The 17,102-nt window shown below is 46.8% G+C and overlaps 1 protein-coding gene across 1 annotated transcript in view; it reads left to right on the top strand.

Moving 5' to 3' along the window:
• Nucleotides 1–8,866: 8,866 nt before the first annotated feature.
• GNA12 (G protein subunit alpha 12) overlaps nucleotides 8,867–17,102 on the top strand; it is a 41,009-nt gene continuing 32,773 nt past the window's right edge. The window contains exon 1 of the mRNA XM_066198481.1: nucleotides 8,867–9,336. Coding sequence (XP_066054578.1) covers nucleotides 9,016–9,336 — 321 coding nt within the window. The 5' untranslated portion in view covers nucleotides 8,867–9,015. The remainder of the gene's footprint in view (nucleotides 9,337–17,102) is intronic.

The following is a 17,102-nucleotide window of genomic DNA, read 5'->3' as shown; positions in this document are numbered from 1 at the left end:
TATTCTGCATCTAATCCCTGCATTCTGACAGCAGTGGGGGGAGCACTGTTGTTTTACAGGAACTCTGCATTGTTCCTCTGCTTTATGTCAGGGGCTGAATTGCCTTTGGAATCAGGGAACTGTCAGCCCAAAGCTACAAGCAAACAACCAGCTCCAGATGACATGGTGTATAAATAACAAACATGGAGACACTCAAAAGCCAGCACTCCTTCTTCTGCACTCTCCTAAATTACCGGGATGGTGATTGACCACAGCCTGTGCTCCTGCATCAGTGGATGCAATCTGAATATATTGATGCTTTCTGAATATATTGTTGGAATGTGACTCCCAGCTTTTACCCAAAATGAGGAATGTTGATATTCACTGGTGGCACAAAGTCACTTCCACATTGATTAAATATTTCAGCCAGGAGCCATGTTCATGCATTCATTCATTCACATCCAAGCCTTTCCTCTTGAGCAGTGACCTGCAGCCCATGGCATTCCTGGCAAGAAGGGCTCTGGAATGGCACGGAGCAGGCCCTGTGCCATTTTTCACGGAGGTGAGTGTCACCCCTCAGCTGACAGCCAGGACTTGGCCTCCTGCAAGGCAACGTGCCCCCCAAACCTCCTGGTACCCAGGGTTAATCCCAGAGGGATACAGAAGCCTTTCTGCCTCCTAGAAACACTGTCCTTCAGCTGACAGAAAGGGACCTGCAGTCTTGGTTTGGAACTGATCCTCGTTAGGAGCAGAGGAAATGCCCCAGGCACATCTAACCTCGGATCAGGCTGGGGGAAATGGTGCATTGCCTTGGAAGCTTCTCCTGCTTTAGCAAATCCGTGTCCACGTGCTCCAACAACACAGAACCGAGGGACAGGCAGCGGGTAGCAGTATCTACCACTCATTTAATTGACCTTTGCTGTTAAATCATTAATGGAAATCACTGAACACGGGGCAAGAAGGTGGTTTCACCACTGCTCTGCTGCTTGTGGCTCCTGCTAATTTTCTGGTGTAGTTTTGCTTGTTCTAATAGCAGAATCTGTCATCTTCTAGTTTTGCACAAATCCTGGGAGGCAAATTAGAAGAGATGTGGAGCAAATTCCTGTTGACTTTAACGAGGGTTGTGGTTTTTAAAAACTGCATTAAGAGGAAAACGAAGGTTCTTTTAGTTCTTTATTCAACCTCGGCTTTTTTATGCGCTTTGTGGTTGGAAAGACTCTGACATGAGACAGGCCATGGGAAATGTCTGCTTTCATATAACAACTGAGAGCAGCAGCATTTGGCTGCCGGACTGCAGCTTTCAGAGAGCTGTCAGCATCACCTGTTGTGTCAGTCCCCTGTGGCTGCAGATCCCCGGGCAGGATTCTCAGTCAGCCTCCCAGGTGGGTTCCAACATGTTTTCAGTGTATTTTAATTCCTTCGTTTGTCCATTTTTTTTATTCCTTTTCAAACTGAAATATATTTTTTCCATTCCTAATTAACTCCCTGCCACCCTACTTGTGGCAAAACCTGATTTATTTCTCCTTCTCTGCACTGAGAGGACAGGATACTTAATCTCCTCTGGGTGGACGCTGAAACACTGTCTGAATAAAATGCTGATCACTCATCTGGTTAGCTCCTGCCAGCTCTTCTCTGCATTCCTGCCACCTGGGTTTTGCATCATTTGCTATCGTTTCTTTAAGTGACAGAGCCTATTCCTTCTCCATTTTTGGGAGAGCAATAATTCCTAAATTAGCTGGTCCTCTCATTTAGGTGTGGTGTGAGTGTTTATCTTTAATTTTAATTGTAAGACCATGAATATTCACAGGCTAAAAAGGATTGTTTGAATAAACACTTAGAAAGGATATTAAACCAATGTCTACAATTTACTGCATTTGCTGTTCTTTTGGGACTTTTTTTTTGTGGATAGGGATCAGCTTTTTATACCAATGTCCACTTGGTAGCTGCAGAGGAATAAAGGCTTGGGATCCTTTGTTCAGGGAAGAGTGAATAAATATGTTGTAGAAACAAACAAATATTAGCATTTTGAAAGGTTCTGTGTTTGACACGCATCTGCCAAGTAAAATATGAATTTCAGATATATGTGCATGCATGCATCCATGTTTGCAGTGGCAAACTCTTTCAGGTGCCAACGTTTTTTGCACATCTTGGAAATATTTGTGTAAATCTGGAAAGAGCAAAGGTTTCCCACGTGCAACGTGAGTGGGGGATGCTGTGGGCAGCGTGCACTTGTGCTCAGTGAAGGGAGCCAGGTGAGGGAGGTGAAGAATCAAGGTTTCCCGTCTTCCTGCCGAAGCCTTGAGGAGCCCATGCAGTGGCATGTCTAATGACGCCTTTCAGATGCGCCGTCCATCCCTTCTGCCTCACCTCTGAAACCAGCCCAGGCTGAGGAACCTCACCGTGGATTCAGCCAAGCCTGGCCCGCCACCCTGCCAGTGATCTCAGGCAAATACTGGGAACTCTGTTCCATTTATTCATCCTAAAGCGGAGGTGTTAAGAAATATGAGGCTGCTAAGTGGGTGACAGGCATCTGCAAGTGTCACCTCAGCAATTCAGGTTCACAGAGAGTCTTGCAGTAGGACTGCTAAAATTGCATCATTTGTAACCTTTTCAGCACCAGCCTTTTAAAAAACAAACTGTAACCAACAGCTTTTCTTCGGACATGAAGAGAATAACTAAAGAGAACATCTGTTTTCCCTTTAGATGTGGAACTGCAATAGCAAGCCATGCATAAATTTTATTAAGGCTTGCTAATTCCTGACGAGTTTGGGGAGATACATGCTACCCGTGGAGATATTTGGCTCTGCATCACCAGATGAAAAGTCATTTTAAAAACAATGCAGAAAAAATCGGACATAGCTTGGCAGCAAATGTGTGAGGTTCTGCTCCCAGGGCTTTGGCTTTGTTTGTGCAATTTATAGATTTGTGCCCTTTTCTTCCCCCTCTTAATGTCACTCATCTTGTTTTCTGATGACTTTTTATGGCATAGATGACTAAACAAAATGCACCTAAACTGACAAAGCTGCTTATTGCTGGAGCCTTTTGTAGTCAAAATCAGAGGTCCAAATGCTTTCAGGATTTAGGTCTGCTTTTGTTTCTACAATGCCAAATTTTTCTGTACCCCAAGAGCACTGGAGCCAGCACGAGCCTGTTCTGTCCCTTTTGCTGCAGGAACGTGTCCCAAGATTTCAAACTCAGAACTTGAGAGAGCCCCACTCAGGTCCCACAGCCCCAGGTTCTGTGGCCTCTGAGGAAACACCTTAGGGCAGAACCTCCATTTCTGATCCTTCTTCACTCTCAGAACCAAGGTTCATCATCCTGGGGGGTAATCACAGCAACTTCACAGAATCCCAGAATGGTTTGGGTTGGAAAGGACCTTAAATCTCGTCTTGTTCTACCCCCTGCCATGGGCAGGGACACCTTCCACTATCCCAGGTGGCTCCAAGCCGTGTCCAACCTGGCCTTGGACACTTGCAGGGATGGGGCAGCCACAGCTTCTCTGGGTAACCTGTGCCAGGGCCTCACAGGAGAGGATTTTTTCCTAATATCCAACCTTCACTAAGAACTGCAGGATGCTTGGCAGGACATGCCTGGAATTACACAGATCATGCCTCGTTGCATGAAATAAGTAGGAAAGTCAAAGCCTGGGTTCAAAATATGCTTGTCTTCTCTCAATAATTAATTGTTTGTGGATTAATATGAGATTTTGTGTTTTGAAAGTAAACCAATCCACTCGCTGGCTGGTGTTTAATGAAGGAGAACAGGCTGCTGTCAAGCAGTCTGAAAATAGTGAAAATTAACTCCATGACATGTCACAACTCACATGTTTTATGTATATGAGTAATGTGTCTTCTGTGGGACATAAGATGAAAATACCACACGGAAAAGAAAAACTAGTGGCTGCCAATTTAAGCAGAGAAGCAGGAGTAACTGCTTTGACATAATTTGGCATTTTGGCTGCTTGGTGGCAGCTGGGCTGGGCCACTGCAAGAGAATCCACTGCAAGAGGACTCACAAACAGTATGAACCAAAGGTTCTGCAGCCTCTGTATTCACAGACCTATCAAAGGGGAAAGAAAATATCATTAAAAATCAGGATACACTGAAATCATAGAGTTGTCCCCCAGCTGGAAGGGATCTCAAGGATCATCCAGTCCAGTCTTTCCTGGCAAAAGTCTGATCTAAAAAAGATGTCCCAGCACCCTGTCCAGCTGAACCTTAAAAGTGTCCAATACTGGGAATACACCACTTCTTTGGGGAGATTATACCAATGACTGTTCTCATTGTGAAAAATTTTCCTCTTGTGTCCAGTCAGAATCTCCCCAGGAATAACTTGTACCCATTCCCCCTGACCTTTCCAAGTGACTCCTGGTGAAGAGGGAGTCTCCATCTTCTTTGTAGCCACCCTTTAAATCCTGGAACACTGTGATAAGGTCTGCCCTCAACCTTTTCTCAGGGCTGAACAAACCCCATTCTCTCAGCCCTCCCAGTGGCATTAAAAGGAACAAGGCAAATACTGAGATACAAATTCACTAGAAAGCAGATTTTTTTCTCGGGAGATGCCAAACTTCTTCAGTTTTCTTTGGCCTCACAAGTGTTAAGACTCCGAGCACTTCAAAAAATTGGGAACTCTCAGAAAGAGAATAGAATAGGGATCATAAAGTCCAGCAGATAACAACCAGCCAAGGGTTCAATACCTACAGCAAAAAACCTAATACTTTAGTACCAGAAGGTTCCCATATACTTAATGATGTTGCTAGAAAATGGTTGATCTGTTTGAACTGCTCTTGTTCGTTCCTGTGCAGGAGAGTGTTATTCCCTTTGCCTCTCTGCACTTTTTCATTCTGCCATGGGGAGTGTGCAGAGAGAAGGCCATCGAAAAAGCCATATAAAACCTCGAGAATGCAATAAGCAGAACATGGCACTTTTAACACGACAAAACTACCAGCTTAGGTAAGGCTTGAAGTGCACATAAACTCCAGCACCTCCTCAGGCAAAGAGAGTCACAGTCTCAACAGAGAAGCAGCAAAAGGAGTTTAGATCATAAATGCTCTTCAGAACTACAGGTTTTGCTGCCTGAATGCACAATGAGCAATTCAAGGGCCCAGACATCTTCAATTCACCCAGGCCTTATAAGCCAGGAGTGCACCTGCCCTGTGGGAGCAGCAGCTCAATATTCTGACTAAGTTTGCTCATGCTGCACAGGGTGGGTGATTTATGGTTTTGGGTGATTCCATCACTGCACACTTTTCCTTGCTGTCCTGTAAAGATCTTCAGTTTTGTGCCTAAACTCTGGAGTTTTGATTGCCTTTGCAGTAGCTCTGGCATTGCTGCAAGGTGCTACTGCTGCAGCAGGGGCAAATCCTCCTTGTGACTTATTTGCTGCCCGGTTTCACTGAGCAAAACCCTCTTTGTGACAGTGCTGGTGTGAGGTGGCACTCAGGGAAACAGCAGCCATGTCCCAGGTGTGGGCAAACAGTCAGATTTTAATACAGGGTCCATCAGCTGCACCCTCAGCTCCAGAGGCAGCAGCTCCTTCCCACTGGGCCTCCTGCTGTCACTCCCATCTGCAGTCAGGTCTTCATGCACAAGCAGCTCACTGTCTTCTCCAGCTGCCAGACGCCTTTCCAGCTTTCATCTGAAGATGCTCTCAGGGCCAGAGCCCCAAAAATGTATTCTCTTTTCCCCCAAGAGGCCCCCATCTTTCCTGCTCATGATTCAGTTGCTTTGTAGCCAAGGGGGGAAATGGAAATAATGTTTCCCTCACTGGCTCTTTCTTTCTATCCTCCAGTTCTCAGTTCTCTTCCACCTTGTAGTCTATTCCCTCTCTCTATGGAAGATTAAAGAAGAAGGAATAGGAGCAGCTGCGCAATCTGCAGAAAGAGAACAGGAGTTACAGGAAGAAACAGAGATGGGAAAGAGGAAAACAGAGTAGAAATGGGGGGAAAGAAGGTAAAAAAGGAAAACTGAGAAGGTAAAAGAATAGAAAATGAAGTAATTGATATTGCTTTATTTAAATTTGTATCAATATAAGTTGTTTTCAGTCTGAGCCCAAAGAAGGGAGATGAACCAGAAATCCTGAAGCCTGGGGCTGGACAGACAGTAAGGAAAAGGGGAAGGGGAATTCTCTGAGACTGAGAACAAACCCGTCTCTCATCAGGGGCACTTTCACCTCCTGCTTACGCTCAGGACACAGCCCCTGCAGGGCCATCAATAGGGATTGTCACGCGTGGTGTGAGCCCGGCCCGGCCCCGGCACAGCACCAGCCCCGGCTGCTGCAGGAGCAAACAGAATTCTGCTTTGTGCTCCGGGATCAGCTTCCCAGTGATGCCATCAGGAACCACAGTGCTCCGGGGGATGGAGGGATGGAGGGAGGGAGGGCTGGGCCTTTTCCCTTTGACAACTAGATGGGAGCTGTTGAAAACTGCTTTCATGGATGAATGCATGGAGAACCAAGGACGTCTGGCAACTGATTTATTTGATTAGTTTATTGTATACCACAATTTCCCTCTCCCAGATGACGCAGGTCTGTCACTGGAGTGGGACTTCATAGTTACTGAGCTCTCTGCCAAAACCCCTCAGCACCTCAGGAGTCTGAAGAGGACCTCAAGTAGGGCACAGACAAAGCCAGTGGGGCAGGAGAAACCGAGCTCATCACCAAACGCCAATCTGGGCACTCCACACTTCCATAGGGACTGATTTCCAGGCGGTTCAACATCTGTGGATTCCAGCGGGAGTCCTGAGTGCTCAGCTGTCGCGAAAATCGGAGATTTTCGAGGGTCCGGGCTCGGGTTGTTCGTCTCCATCCCAGCGGTGTGATGGGCTCTGGCGGGGCAATCGTGACATCCAGTGGGAAACTCCTGAACTGCAGCAGCGTTTTATGGGCGGAATGAGCCGCTCCTGAGGCTCAAACTACAACTGAAGGGTAAAGACCACGGAAGGGAGACTGGTCAAGAAGGCTTCTGTAGTGAATGGCACAGGGCTAAGAGTTTTGTGCTGGTCTCCTGAAATCTCCCATATCTAAAAGTGTTTGAACTGTCTCCTCTTGACAAGGGGAAAATAAACGCGTGCTCTTTGGGGAAGAGCTGAGCACCTCAATAGCACCTCAGTGGGATTAATCCTCACACAGGATTCTCACCTCCATGAAGGATTTTCTTTGATTTTTGTCTTGTTTTGGTTTGGTTTTGTTGTTGTTTTAAATCTATGACTCCCTGACCTTTTAAGATGTCTCAATGCCTACAAGGAGGCTGGAGAGGAACTTTTGACAGGGTGGTGATAGGACAAGGGGGAATAGCCTTCAGCTGAAGAGAGGTGGATTTAAATTGGATATTAGGAAGAAATTGTTCCCTGTGAGGGTGGTGAGGCCCTGGCACAGGTTGCCGAGAGAAGGTGTGGCTGCCCCAACCCTGGAAGTGTCCGAGGTCAGATTAGATGAGGCTTGGAGCAACCTGGGATAGGGGAAAGTGTCTTTGCCCATGGCAGGGAGTGAAATGAGGTAAGGTTTTTTAAGGTCCTTTCCAACCCAAATCATTCAGTGATTCTTAGCATCCTTAATATCCTATAAAATCCCAGTCATTCCAGTAGTTTCTTTCAGCTCTCTCTCCTTGTGTCACCTACCCCATGTTTAGAACACGCCTGGAGAGGATAAATATTCTGAAATTTAAACTGGAATAGATGTTTATGGCATAAATAATTGGAAGCACAGACAGAAGTAATGCAGAAAGGACAAATAATCTTATAGAACTGTGGACATGTGCCTGTCTTTTCTGATTTCATCCTGCAGCCAGAAGGTCTGGGATCCCAGCCACTGCTCCGTGATCACACACCAGCTGCTTCCCAAAACGTTTTTTTGCCTCCAGTACCTAATCACGAGACCGAGGGAGATTTTCTTTCAAACGTGTACTTTGATACTTTAATCCCCACCTCGCCATCAGCCCGGCACTGCATTGCTCCAGCGTGTTTGCATGGAATGACACCCGATGTCCTCAGGGACTGCAGTGTCCCACAGCAGTGGGTTCACCCTGGATTTGGGATGTCACAGGACAGGCCAGGTCCACTCGAGATCAGCTCCTGGGGGCAGCTGGCTCTATGGAGGCAAATCCCTGCACAGTTTAACCTGGCTGAGTAAGGATCGACGGATGCTGCAGTGCTATGGACGTGTGTTCCTTGATGACGTCAGCGATGTCACTTTTCTTTATGTCACTGCGTGAGCTGGCCACTGGGCGGCTCTGGTCAGAACAAACCCCACTGAGTTCTGACCCACCCGTTACAAACAGCGTCCCCGGTACCGGTACCGCCGGCTCGGGAACCCAAGGGCCCGCCCAGACCCCGCCACCGCGGCTCCCGTGACGCCATCGCAGATGTGTCATGACGTCACACAGTGCCCGTGACGATGATGTGACGTCACATGCCACGACGCTCCCGCATCTCATTCCGCCTCTCAGACCCCGCCCCCGGAAGCGAGGTCACGCCCCCCTCGCTGCTGATTGGTGCTCGCGCCTCTGTCCCCGCCCCCTCCCGGCACTGCCCGCCCCGCCTTGCCCCGAGCGGCGTCGCCCGCTGGGCCCCGCCCCGCCTGCCGGCTCCTCCAATTGGAGCGCGGATGCTTTGAGCGACAGCGCTGCCGCCTAATGAGGGCGGGGCGGGCCTCTCCCCGCGCGGGCGGCGGCGCTCGCTGTGTGAGGGGCCGGGGCCGCGTGTCCCCCGCCCCGCCGCGGCACCGCCGCGACCCCGCGCCGAGGGCTCCGGGCGCCTCCCGCCGCCCCCGGCCCCGCGCAGCCCCCTCGGAGCGGCCGCGCCCCCTCCCCGGGCAGCGCCCGCGGGCCGCGCCCCGCCGCCCCCACCCCTCCCCCGGCCGGCCGCTCCCTCCCTCCCTCCGCCGAGCCGGAGCGAGGAATGGGCGGTCCCGGCCCGTAGCCCCCGGCTGCGGCTGCTCCTCCTCCCCGGTCGCAGCGTCTCGGCGGCCTCCGCCCGATGCTGGCGGAGCTCGGGGTCTCGGCGGCGGCGTTGTGAGCGCTCCGGCCGGGCCGCCGCCGCCATGTCCGGCGTGGTGCGCACCCTGAGCCGCTGCCTGCTGCCGGCCGAGGCCGCGGGCCGCGCCGGGGAGCAGCCGCGGAGGGACGGCAAGGAGCGGAGCCGCGATGCCGAGCGGGAGGCGCGGCGGCGGAGCCGGGAGATCGACGCGATGCTGGCCCGGGAGCGGCGCGCCGTGCGCCGCCTCGTCAAGATCCTGCTGCTGGGCGCCGGCGAGAGCGGCAAGTCCACCTTCCTCAAGCAGATGCGGATCATCCACGGCCGCGAGTTCGACCAGAAGGCGCTGCTGGAGTTCCGGGCCACCATCTACGAGAACATCCTCAAGGTGAGGGGCGGCCGAGGGGGGACGATGGAGGCCGGCGCCGGCACATCCCGCAGCGCCGGCAGCTGGGGCCGTGCCCGGAGCCGCCGTCGGAAAAGGACGTGAGAGGCCGGCCGGGGCGGCGGCTGCGCCCCCCGCCTGCCCCGCCGCGGCTCTCGGGGCTCGGGAAGGGCTCTCGGGGCAGGTGTTCGGGAGGGCGGCGACCTTTGTGCTCCGGGGGCCTGGGGAGTGCGGGCTCCGGCCTTGCCCGGCTCGAGCCTTCCGTGGAAAAGGCTCCAAGGAAATTTCCCTGCAAAGGGGATTGAGAAAAGCTTTGTGGAAACGCAGAGGAAAGAGGATATAGGTGTGGCCTGCCCTCTGGAAAAAAAACATCGTGAGAGCATCCTCGAAGTCGGAATTGGAGAAACTTCAAGAGTTGAAGAAGTGAGGAGGAAATTTCTCTGCTTTTGCAAAGTATCTCCTGTCTGTGCACCTCGAGATGGGACAAGCAAGGGGTCCTGGCACAGATGTTGTGGCTGCAAGTGGTTGTTGCTGGGTGCATCTTTGGAAATGGGGCAGTGTAGGCCCGCAGAGTTGGGCAGTGTGAGGTGTTATCAAACCTGGAGCTGAAATGGAAATAATTTTGGTTTGGTGCCTTTGCAGGAAAGTTTTAGTTTAGTGTGTATGCAGGTTTTATGGTGCTGGCAGCATATTTCTCTATTGACTGGAGACTATAAAAGCTGCTGGTAGAGCCTTTGGATTACAGACCAGTAGTTCCTGAACTAGGGAAAACCAACCTTGACAAATCCTGTTCCTTTCAGGGATACAAGTATTGATGCCCTGTACAAGTAGATGTGATCACATTTCAGAAAATACCTGGAGATACATAGAAAGCTCACTCAGGAGTGTTTCTCTCTTCATCTTCATAAACTCGCCCTAAAAGAAATGCTGCTTTCCTGCTTATATTTTTCTGTAGGACCGTCTCCATTCTTTCGTGGGCATGGATTTGTAAGGCTCTGTGAGATTTTGTAGAAAGTTAAAGGAAAGGGAACTGTGCAAGTTAAAGATAACGAGTTGCTTTTGAGTTTCCAGATTTGTGTTTAAATAGAAGCTTTATGTGCGCTTAATAAGTGCACGCATACAATGACTCTTGTTTTTAAGAATGCTGCTATTCTATAAAGGGCTTTCACTTCTGTTAATGAACAGGAAAATTGTTGTCTAATTTTCTTTTCCTTTTTTTTTTGTCCATTTTCAGGCTGGAGCCCATTAACTGCAAGAAAGTTGAAATTCAGAAGCTTCTCTCTGATTGTAGTTGTGTGAGCAAAGAGAGTGTTATAATTTTTAAATTTATATGCCTAGAAATAAGGAGTCTTATTTTAGCTCTTAATGCTTATTGTGGTCCTGTCGGTGATTTATGTTTTTACTGCTACTAATTTCAAGTAGTAGCAGAAGCTTTTAGGGAAGCAGTTTGTGAAAGTGGAAAAATCTGAGACTCCTTCCTCTTTGAGTTGTCTGAGCAGTTATGGTAAAATGATGTAATATTTCATGTATGCAGAAGGTGCAGAGCTTTCAGCAGCAGAACTTGGTGTGCTTTGGAAAGCAAAGTGTCTCTGTCTTGTAGAAGGGGAGGCAGAGCCACGCACTTGAAACACTTGTTTGCTGGATGGCTCTGGGTAGATTTGCAGCATTCAAAGTAGAATCCTGGTCCTCACGATAGCAGTCAGGTGTTCTGATAGTTAACAGCTCTTCTTGGACTGTGTCAGTTGAACCTTTTAAACTCTTCTAATCCTCAAAATAAAATTTGGGAGTAGCTTTAAAGCGGGTTAATATGGTTGAGCAGTTTCATTGCCCTTTTGGCCTTGCAGGTGGTGATTTGGGAGTGTTATGGTTAGGTTAGGGTTCTCCTTTAGGTCCGTGTCAGACTCTTCCTTCCCTCGCTTCTCCAGATAACGCAGGTGGCTCTTGCAAACAAGAACACAATTTATACTCCCCCCATAAGTTTTTGGGGAATGGCTTGGGAATAGTCACTCCGGGAAAAGTAGGCAGAAGGAAGAAGAGCAAACAAAGAGAACTAGAAGAGTTTTCTGGTGGGAAGTCAAGTAGATGTTTTGTTTGCATTTTTGCTCATCAGAGAGAAACCTGATAACACCTTGATATTCTGCCTCAATCATCAGGAAGAAATCAAATATCAACACAGAATAACGGCTTTGAAAACAGAGTGATTGTCAGTGCTTTTATTTTAGGGTAATTGTGTAATACTCTCTTGCATTAAACCTTGTTCTGTGGATAAATATCCAGTGTTAAAAGTAAACTTATTTAGCTTCTTTGACAATGTAAATTGTCAAGTGCACGTGATTGCTGCTCTTTCTATAACAGAGTGTTTAGACTACAGGTTCTTTTCACTTTTTCAGGAAGTTCAGTGATCACCCACTATGGCTTAATGAAGCCAAGATCACCATGTGTTCAACCGACAATAAAAGATCTCAGATGAGGTTTTAGTGCTATATGTGGACAATGAGAAGTGGAAATGGTCCTATCAAATAGCATTTAAATCTGTGTGACATTGTCAAGTACAGCTGCAGCAACCTTAGCCCGTTTTTCCACAGAGTCCTCAGCCTGGTCAGACAATGGTCCTGCTAAGCTTCTGCAGCACTGAGATCTGAGTTAGAAATGCAGTGTAAATCTCTGGGATTAAATGGTCAATTTTCATTTTCCAGCCATGACTAAACTTCTCTCTGAAGGAGCATTCCTGCTCTCCTAACTGTGCTGAATATTTCTGAAATGCTTATTGGAGGAGTGCTTAGGCAACTGCACAGCTCATGGAGAATGAAGGAACTGCTTCAGAGAACACAATGTGAAACCTCTTTGAAAATAACGGTGCTAACTATGAATTGACATTAGTGTCAGCTACCACTTTGAGTTTTCACCTTCTTGCTTTTCTGATATCTTCTTAATGCTGAGTTCTTTGCTCACCCTGTTCTCTCTGGTTCTCATCTCCCATTTTGGGGAAGCCCTAGTCAGAAACAAAATGCTGAAGCAAAATAAACCTATGATACAGAATTTACTTTTCCATTTAGTACAGGTGATGGTCCAGGGCCTTGCTAGCTTTTTCTGGCATTTGTGGGATGGTATTCAAATACAGGAGTTTTGCTTTGGTTTAAGGTAAATAGTCATCGGTTAACTCGGGTTTTGCTTGTTAATCGAGGCTAAGTTTCAAAGTAACTTTTTGGAACTTTTTGATGATTGAAGTGAAAAGCAGTAGTGTTAATGTTCTGGTATGAGTACACAGGCTTCAGGACTTAGCACACCCACCTGGAAAAGGAAAGTTCACAGGACAGGGCTGTCTGCCTGCTGAGGCCTGAATTTTAAGGTGACTCCTGGCTATGCAGAGAAACTTGGAAAACTTTCATGTACCTTAAGTTTCAAATCTAAGCAATGCATGGTGGTATTACAGAGTATTTTGATGCTTTTCAACTGTAGCTACAGGAATCTTTTGATACCTTCCATCCAAAACAGATGGGTTGGCCTTGCTACTCTATTTGCTTCCTTTGATAAAAGTTAAAGAGCTCAGACACTCAAAGAGTCACAACTCTGATGTTCCTTGTCTAAATGTTTTTTTGTTTCAAGTATGTGAATATCATGCTGCTTAAAAAAACCCGGTTTAGTTGCATAAGAAAATAATTACAGCAATCTACAAGCGCCAGAGTGGTACTTGCACCAGCTTGTTTGGGAGATTTCCATCAGAAGAGAGAAAAAAATCAGCTTTTAAAAGCTTGACGTATAATCTGTTGAGCTCTTTTGGTAATATTACTTTTCCTGGTGAGAATGGAAAGACCAGCCTCAAGGTTTCAGTACATCCATGAGTATTTTCATGTTGTTTGTGGCCTGAAGTATAACGATTGACTAAGGAATTGAAAAGCCTGGAATTGCAGAGGGAAGGACTACACAGGAAATCATGTGTAATTTCATTTGTGAGCTCTGAATGGGGAAAAAACAAGGAAAGATTATGAACATGTAAAATCTTTGAGGAGCAGTCCTTTGGGACTTTTGAGTGCAGCTGCAATACACGAGGGGATATCTGAGAGCATTTCTCCTTGATAGCAGCAATATGAGTGGCAGTAAAGCAAAATGAGTGGCTTGTGCTGAAGGTAGCTTTAAGAACTTTAGACTTCTGCAATTAATACTAAACCTGGACGGTTGCTGGAACTCTGTGTACCCTGAATGTACCTAAATTATATTTATGGTGCCTGAAGTAAGTTGGTTGTACCTCCTGTCATCAACAAACAAACCAAGAAAACTCTTTTGCAGCTTTCAAGTTTCAGCCAGGTACAGATACAAACTCTGGGATGTGGAAACAGATTTGTTTGGGAGCTACCCTTGAAATTGACTGAATTACTACTCATTTATAATGTAAGCGTATTTCTTCCAGTGGCATATTCAGGGGGAATCCATCAGGTAAACCCCAGTTACTCTTTAAATTGTCTTGACTCCACACTTCCCTGGGTTTACATGCAAATGAGTTTGGAAAGCCATTAGGAGGTGATGATGGTCACACTCCATCTGTTGCTTCAGAGCTGGGATCCAGCTGTTTGGGTAGCTGGTCTCCGGACAGTTGTCAATCTCCTTTCTGCTGGAACAGCTCCTTTTCAGAGGAATAACAAGGAGAGTGTAGAAACTGTGGTTAATTAGAATCTCTTCCTTTAAGTTTAATATATGAGTGCTAAAGTTCTGTACTGGAACAGTTTCTTGATTCTGATTATCTTTGCTCTGAGCTTATTTTATTAAGAAAAATCATATTCACTAGTTTATGTAGAAAACACAAAAAAACCCTGATGAGTCTTGTTGATCTTGTTACTCCAGGTTCATTTCATCAATGGATCTCTTACTAACTTCTAGTTGATGCATTTTCTATGTCTTAATTGTAAATTCCATCAACTCTGGTGGTCCCTTTGCATTTGGGGTGTCTCTTGGTTGGGCTGGGAGACAGCAATCTCTCTTCATCATGGCAGATGCTGGAAGAGGAGTAATGGTCAGCAGTAAATGATAAATATTCATAGTTGTTCCAAAGTGGAGCTCACAATGCTCTTGTGATGTAGTCATTGGTATTGCAGAACATGACTTAGTCCCTGGAGACTGCAGGCACATACTTTGATGTCTTCCAGACAAAAGTTTAGTCACTGGAGTGACTAAATTTGGGAGCTTACGTTATATTCACTTGGTTAACTATATGTGTAGTTTTATAATTAGCTTGGAAACAGTATTGGCAAAAAAATTAGAAAATTGTCCCGTTAAAAATGTTTACAGGGAAACTTTGGAGCAAGCTCTAGTTTACATTGTCTAAACAGTAAGTTCAATGCAAATTCCAACAAGGAAAAAGCTGAAAGGAATTGGAGGCTGCAGTTTCCAAATGAGTTTCCACAGCTTGCCTGCGATTTTTCAGCCTAGTGAAGGTCAGGAGCTGGTCCCATCCTGGCAGCTGCAAATCCTGTCTGCACATGTGCTGGGTGCTGAATCCATGAGGGCAGCATGGCAGGGATGTGTTTGGAGCTGCAGATGCTGCATCTCCTGTGTTGAAAGGATGACCTGCTATTGGTGGGATGGTGTCAGGCCAAAGGAAAAGCCGCTAATGCAAGTCTGAAAGCATTAACTGGGAGCTTTTTGTGAGGTCCTGCACCACTCGTCATCTCTGAGGTCATCAACTCCCTACCCTGTGCAGAGTTACAAGTAAAGTTTGCAATGAGTATTTTCCTTCTGCTGCATTTATCGTCATTTTGCTGGGTTCAGTCTGAGACAAGGACTCTTTTCAGAGTTTCCAGACAAGCAGACATCACTGCTGCTCCCAATCCAGAGACTCGGTGGCTAATCCAAATGTTTTTTAATATTTGTGTTCCTGTGGACTAGGTAAATGACACTTCCCCTTTGTTGCCATTTTTTATTTGTATGCTGGGCTGGAAGGCAGGTCATCTTTGCTGTTTACCCTGCTCTCACCTGGGTGGTACTGGAATCTGTGAGTGGTGAAAGGACATGCAGAACTGGGGAGCCTTTTCCTTGTCTAACTGGGCCAACTGGTGCTGTTCCCACCCCTGCCCTTGTGTGTGTGTCTCGCCTCACAGCAAACCAATATAGCCAGTGGAAATCACTGTTTACATGAATGGGCAGGTTTTTGGTGATGTTTGCTCGCTGGATTGTGGGCTCAGGCAAATGACAAACCTATCAAACACAAGGAAAGATGCCCCTTTGGATTGTACCTTGTTGTCTGACTGTTCTGTAATGTGCAGCCTTATCCTGAATGACATTGGGTTCTCTCCTGCTGCTTGGCTGTAATGCTCCAAGGACATAGATCAAAGAAAAACTCAGTTAATGCTTTTCTGATAGTGTGCTGTAAAAATCTGATTGTCTTGTTATCACTCTGTTTGTGGTAGGTCACCTTCTCTGCTGTGTTCAGACAGCAATTTACAAAGTGCAATGCGATTATATTTGCTAACAGTGGCAACTTTATTTTTAAAAATTGTGCAGCTGAACCTGTGTTCCTGTGGCTGCATCACCCTGTACCGTTCCTTTGGCTCTGGGGAATATCTACAGGCTGAGGTGGGAGCAATCCTGTTGGCAGGAGCTCTGATTTAGACTGGTCTCTGTGAGATGAGATCCCCAGACTTTTGCCAGTTCCTTGTCAACAACAGTGAGGAAAAACACACAGTAGGAAACACGTTTGAATCTCCCTGTGCCTGCAGTGTTCCTGTCGCTTTGCAGCCGTAGGAGAAGGCAGCAGTGCCTGTTCACTGTGACCTGGAGTCCCCAGGGAGCGCTCAGCAGTGCTCAGCACTTCTCTCAGGACAATAAGGTCCACAATTGATAGGTAGATACTGGAGATTTTAAACAGTGTATCAATGGTAAAAGTGGGAAGAGTAGCTGCTGTAGTATTTAATGTGTAACAGTTACTCTGTTGTCTGTGATCTCATACCCTGTAGTAATTTCCTGAAATTATTTTGACAAAATGCACTGTAGGAGACTCTTCTGTTTGTATACAAACTCTGAGCAGGTTTTCATGTTCTCTCTAGCACTGAATCAGATTTTTTGATCACTTGGCTGCTGGTGTGTGCATGGAAGAACCTGGCCTTGCCTGTGAGCAAGTGCTCCCAAACCTGTTGAGCCAATTTTATGTTTGGTGCTTAACTGAGGGGTGTTCACTTGGCCTCTGAGTTGGTCCATCTGGTGAAAGGTGTGAGGATAATGAATCCTTCAAGTACTGGAGCAAATTAATAATTTAAAAAGTGAGTGTTGTGTTTTATGCAGCGGTGTAACTACAGATGTAAGATGTGCTTAAATCACTCTGCTCTTTAAATACTGCAGCACTTCTTGTCCCATATTGGCAAACATCTCTGGCTTCGAGTGACATTAGCTCATGATAACCTTTCTAACAGTTCCCACAAACTGATTTAATTATTATTTAAAAATATAAGAGAATCTGGATTTTTTTTTTTTTTGGAAAGCTAGGATGCTTTCAAAAGTAAAGGAGAAAAAATGTATTTGAGCCAGTCCTAGTAATGAGCATTTGTGTAAATGCTCATAAAACCTTCCTGCTGGGGAGTAGCAACATGCTCCAAACAGCTGTGTCGTGTCAGGCTGAGGAACTCGGCCTTTGTCTGTGACATGAAAAAACAACCCACAAGCAAACCCGGGTAGGAGCACAAGGCAATGTGATCCTTTGGTGTTCCTGATCCTTCCAGTTATTGGCAGCCTTTGGTTTCGGAAACTTCTGGGGCCAGGATTTGCATCTGGAATGTAATCGA

The sequence above is a fragment of the Chamaea fasciata genome, unplaced genomic scaffold (assembly GCF_029207755.1).
Source record: "Chamaea fasciata isolate MVZ Bird 193981 ecotype frontalis unplaced genomic scaffold, bChaFas1.0.hap1 SCAF_16, whole genome shotgun sequence".
Taxonomy (NCBI): Eukaryota; Metazoa; Chordata; class Aves; order Passeriformes; family Sylviidae; genus Chamaea; species Chamaea fasciata.
Note: the sequence above shows the minus strand (reverse complement) of the source record. Positions and strands in the feature narration are given on the sequence as shown.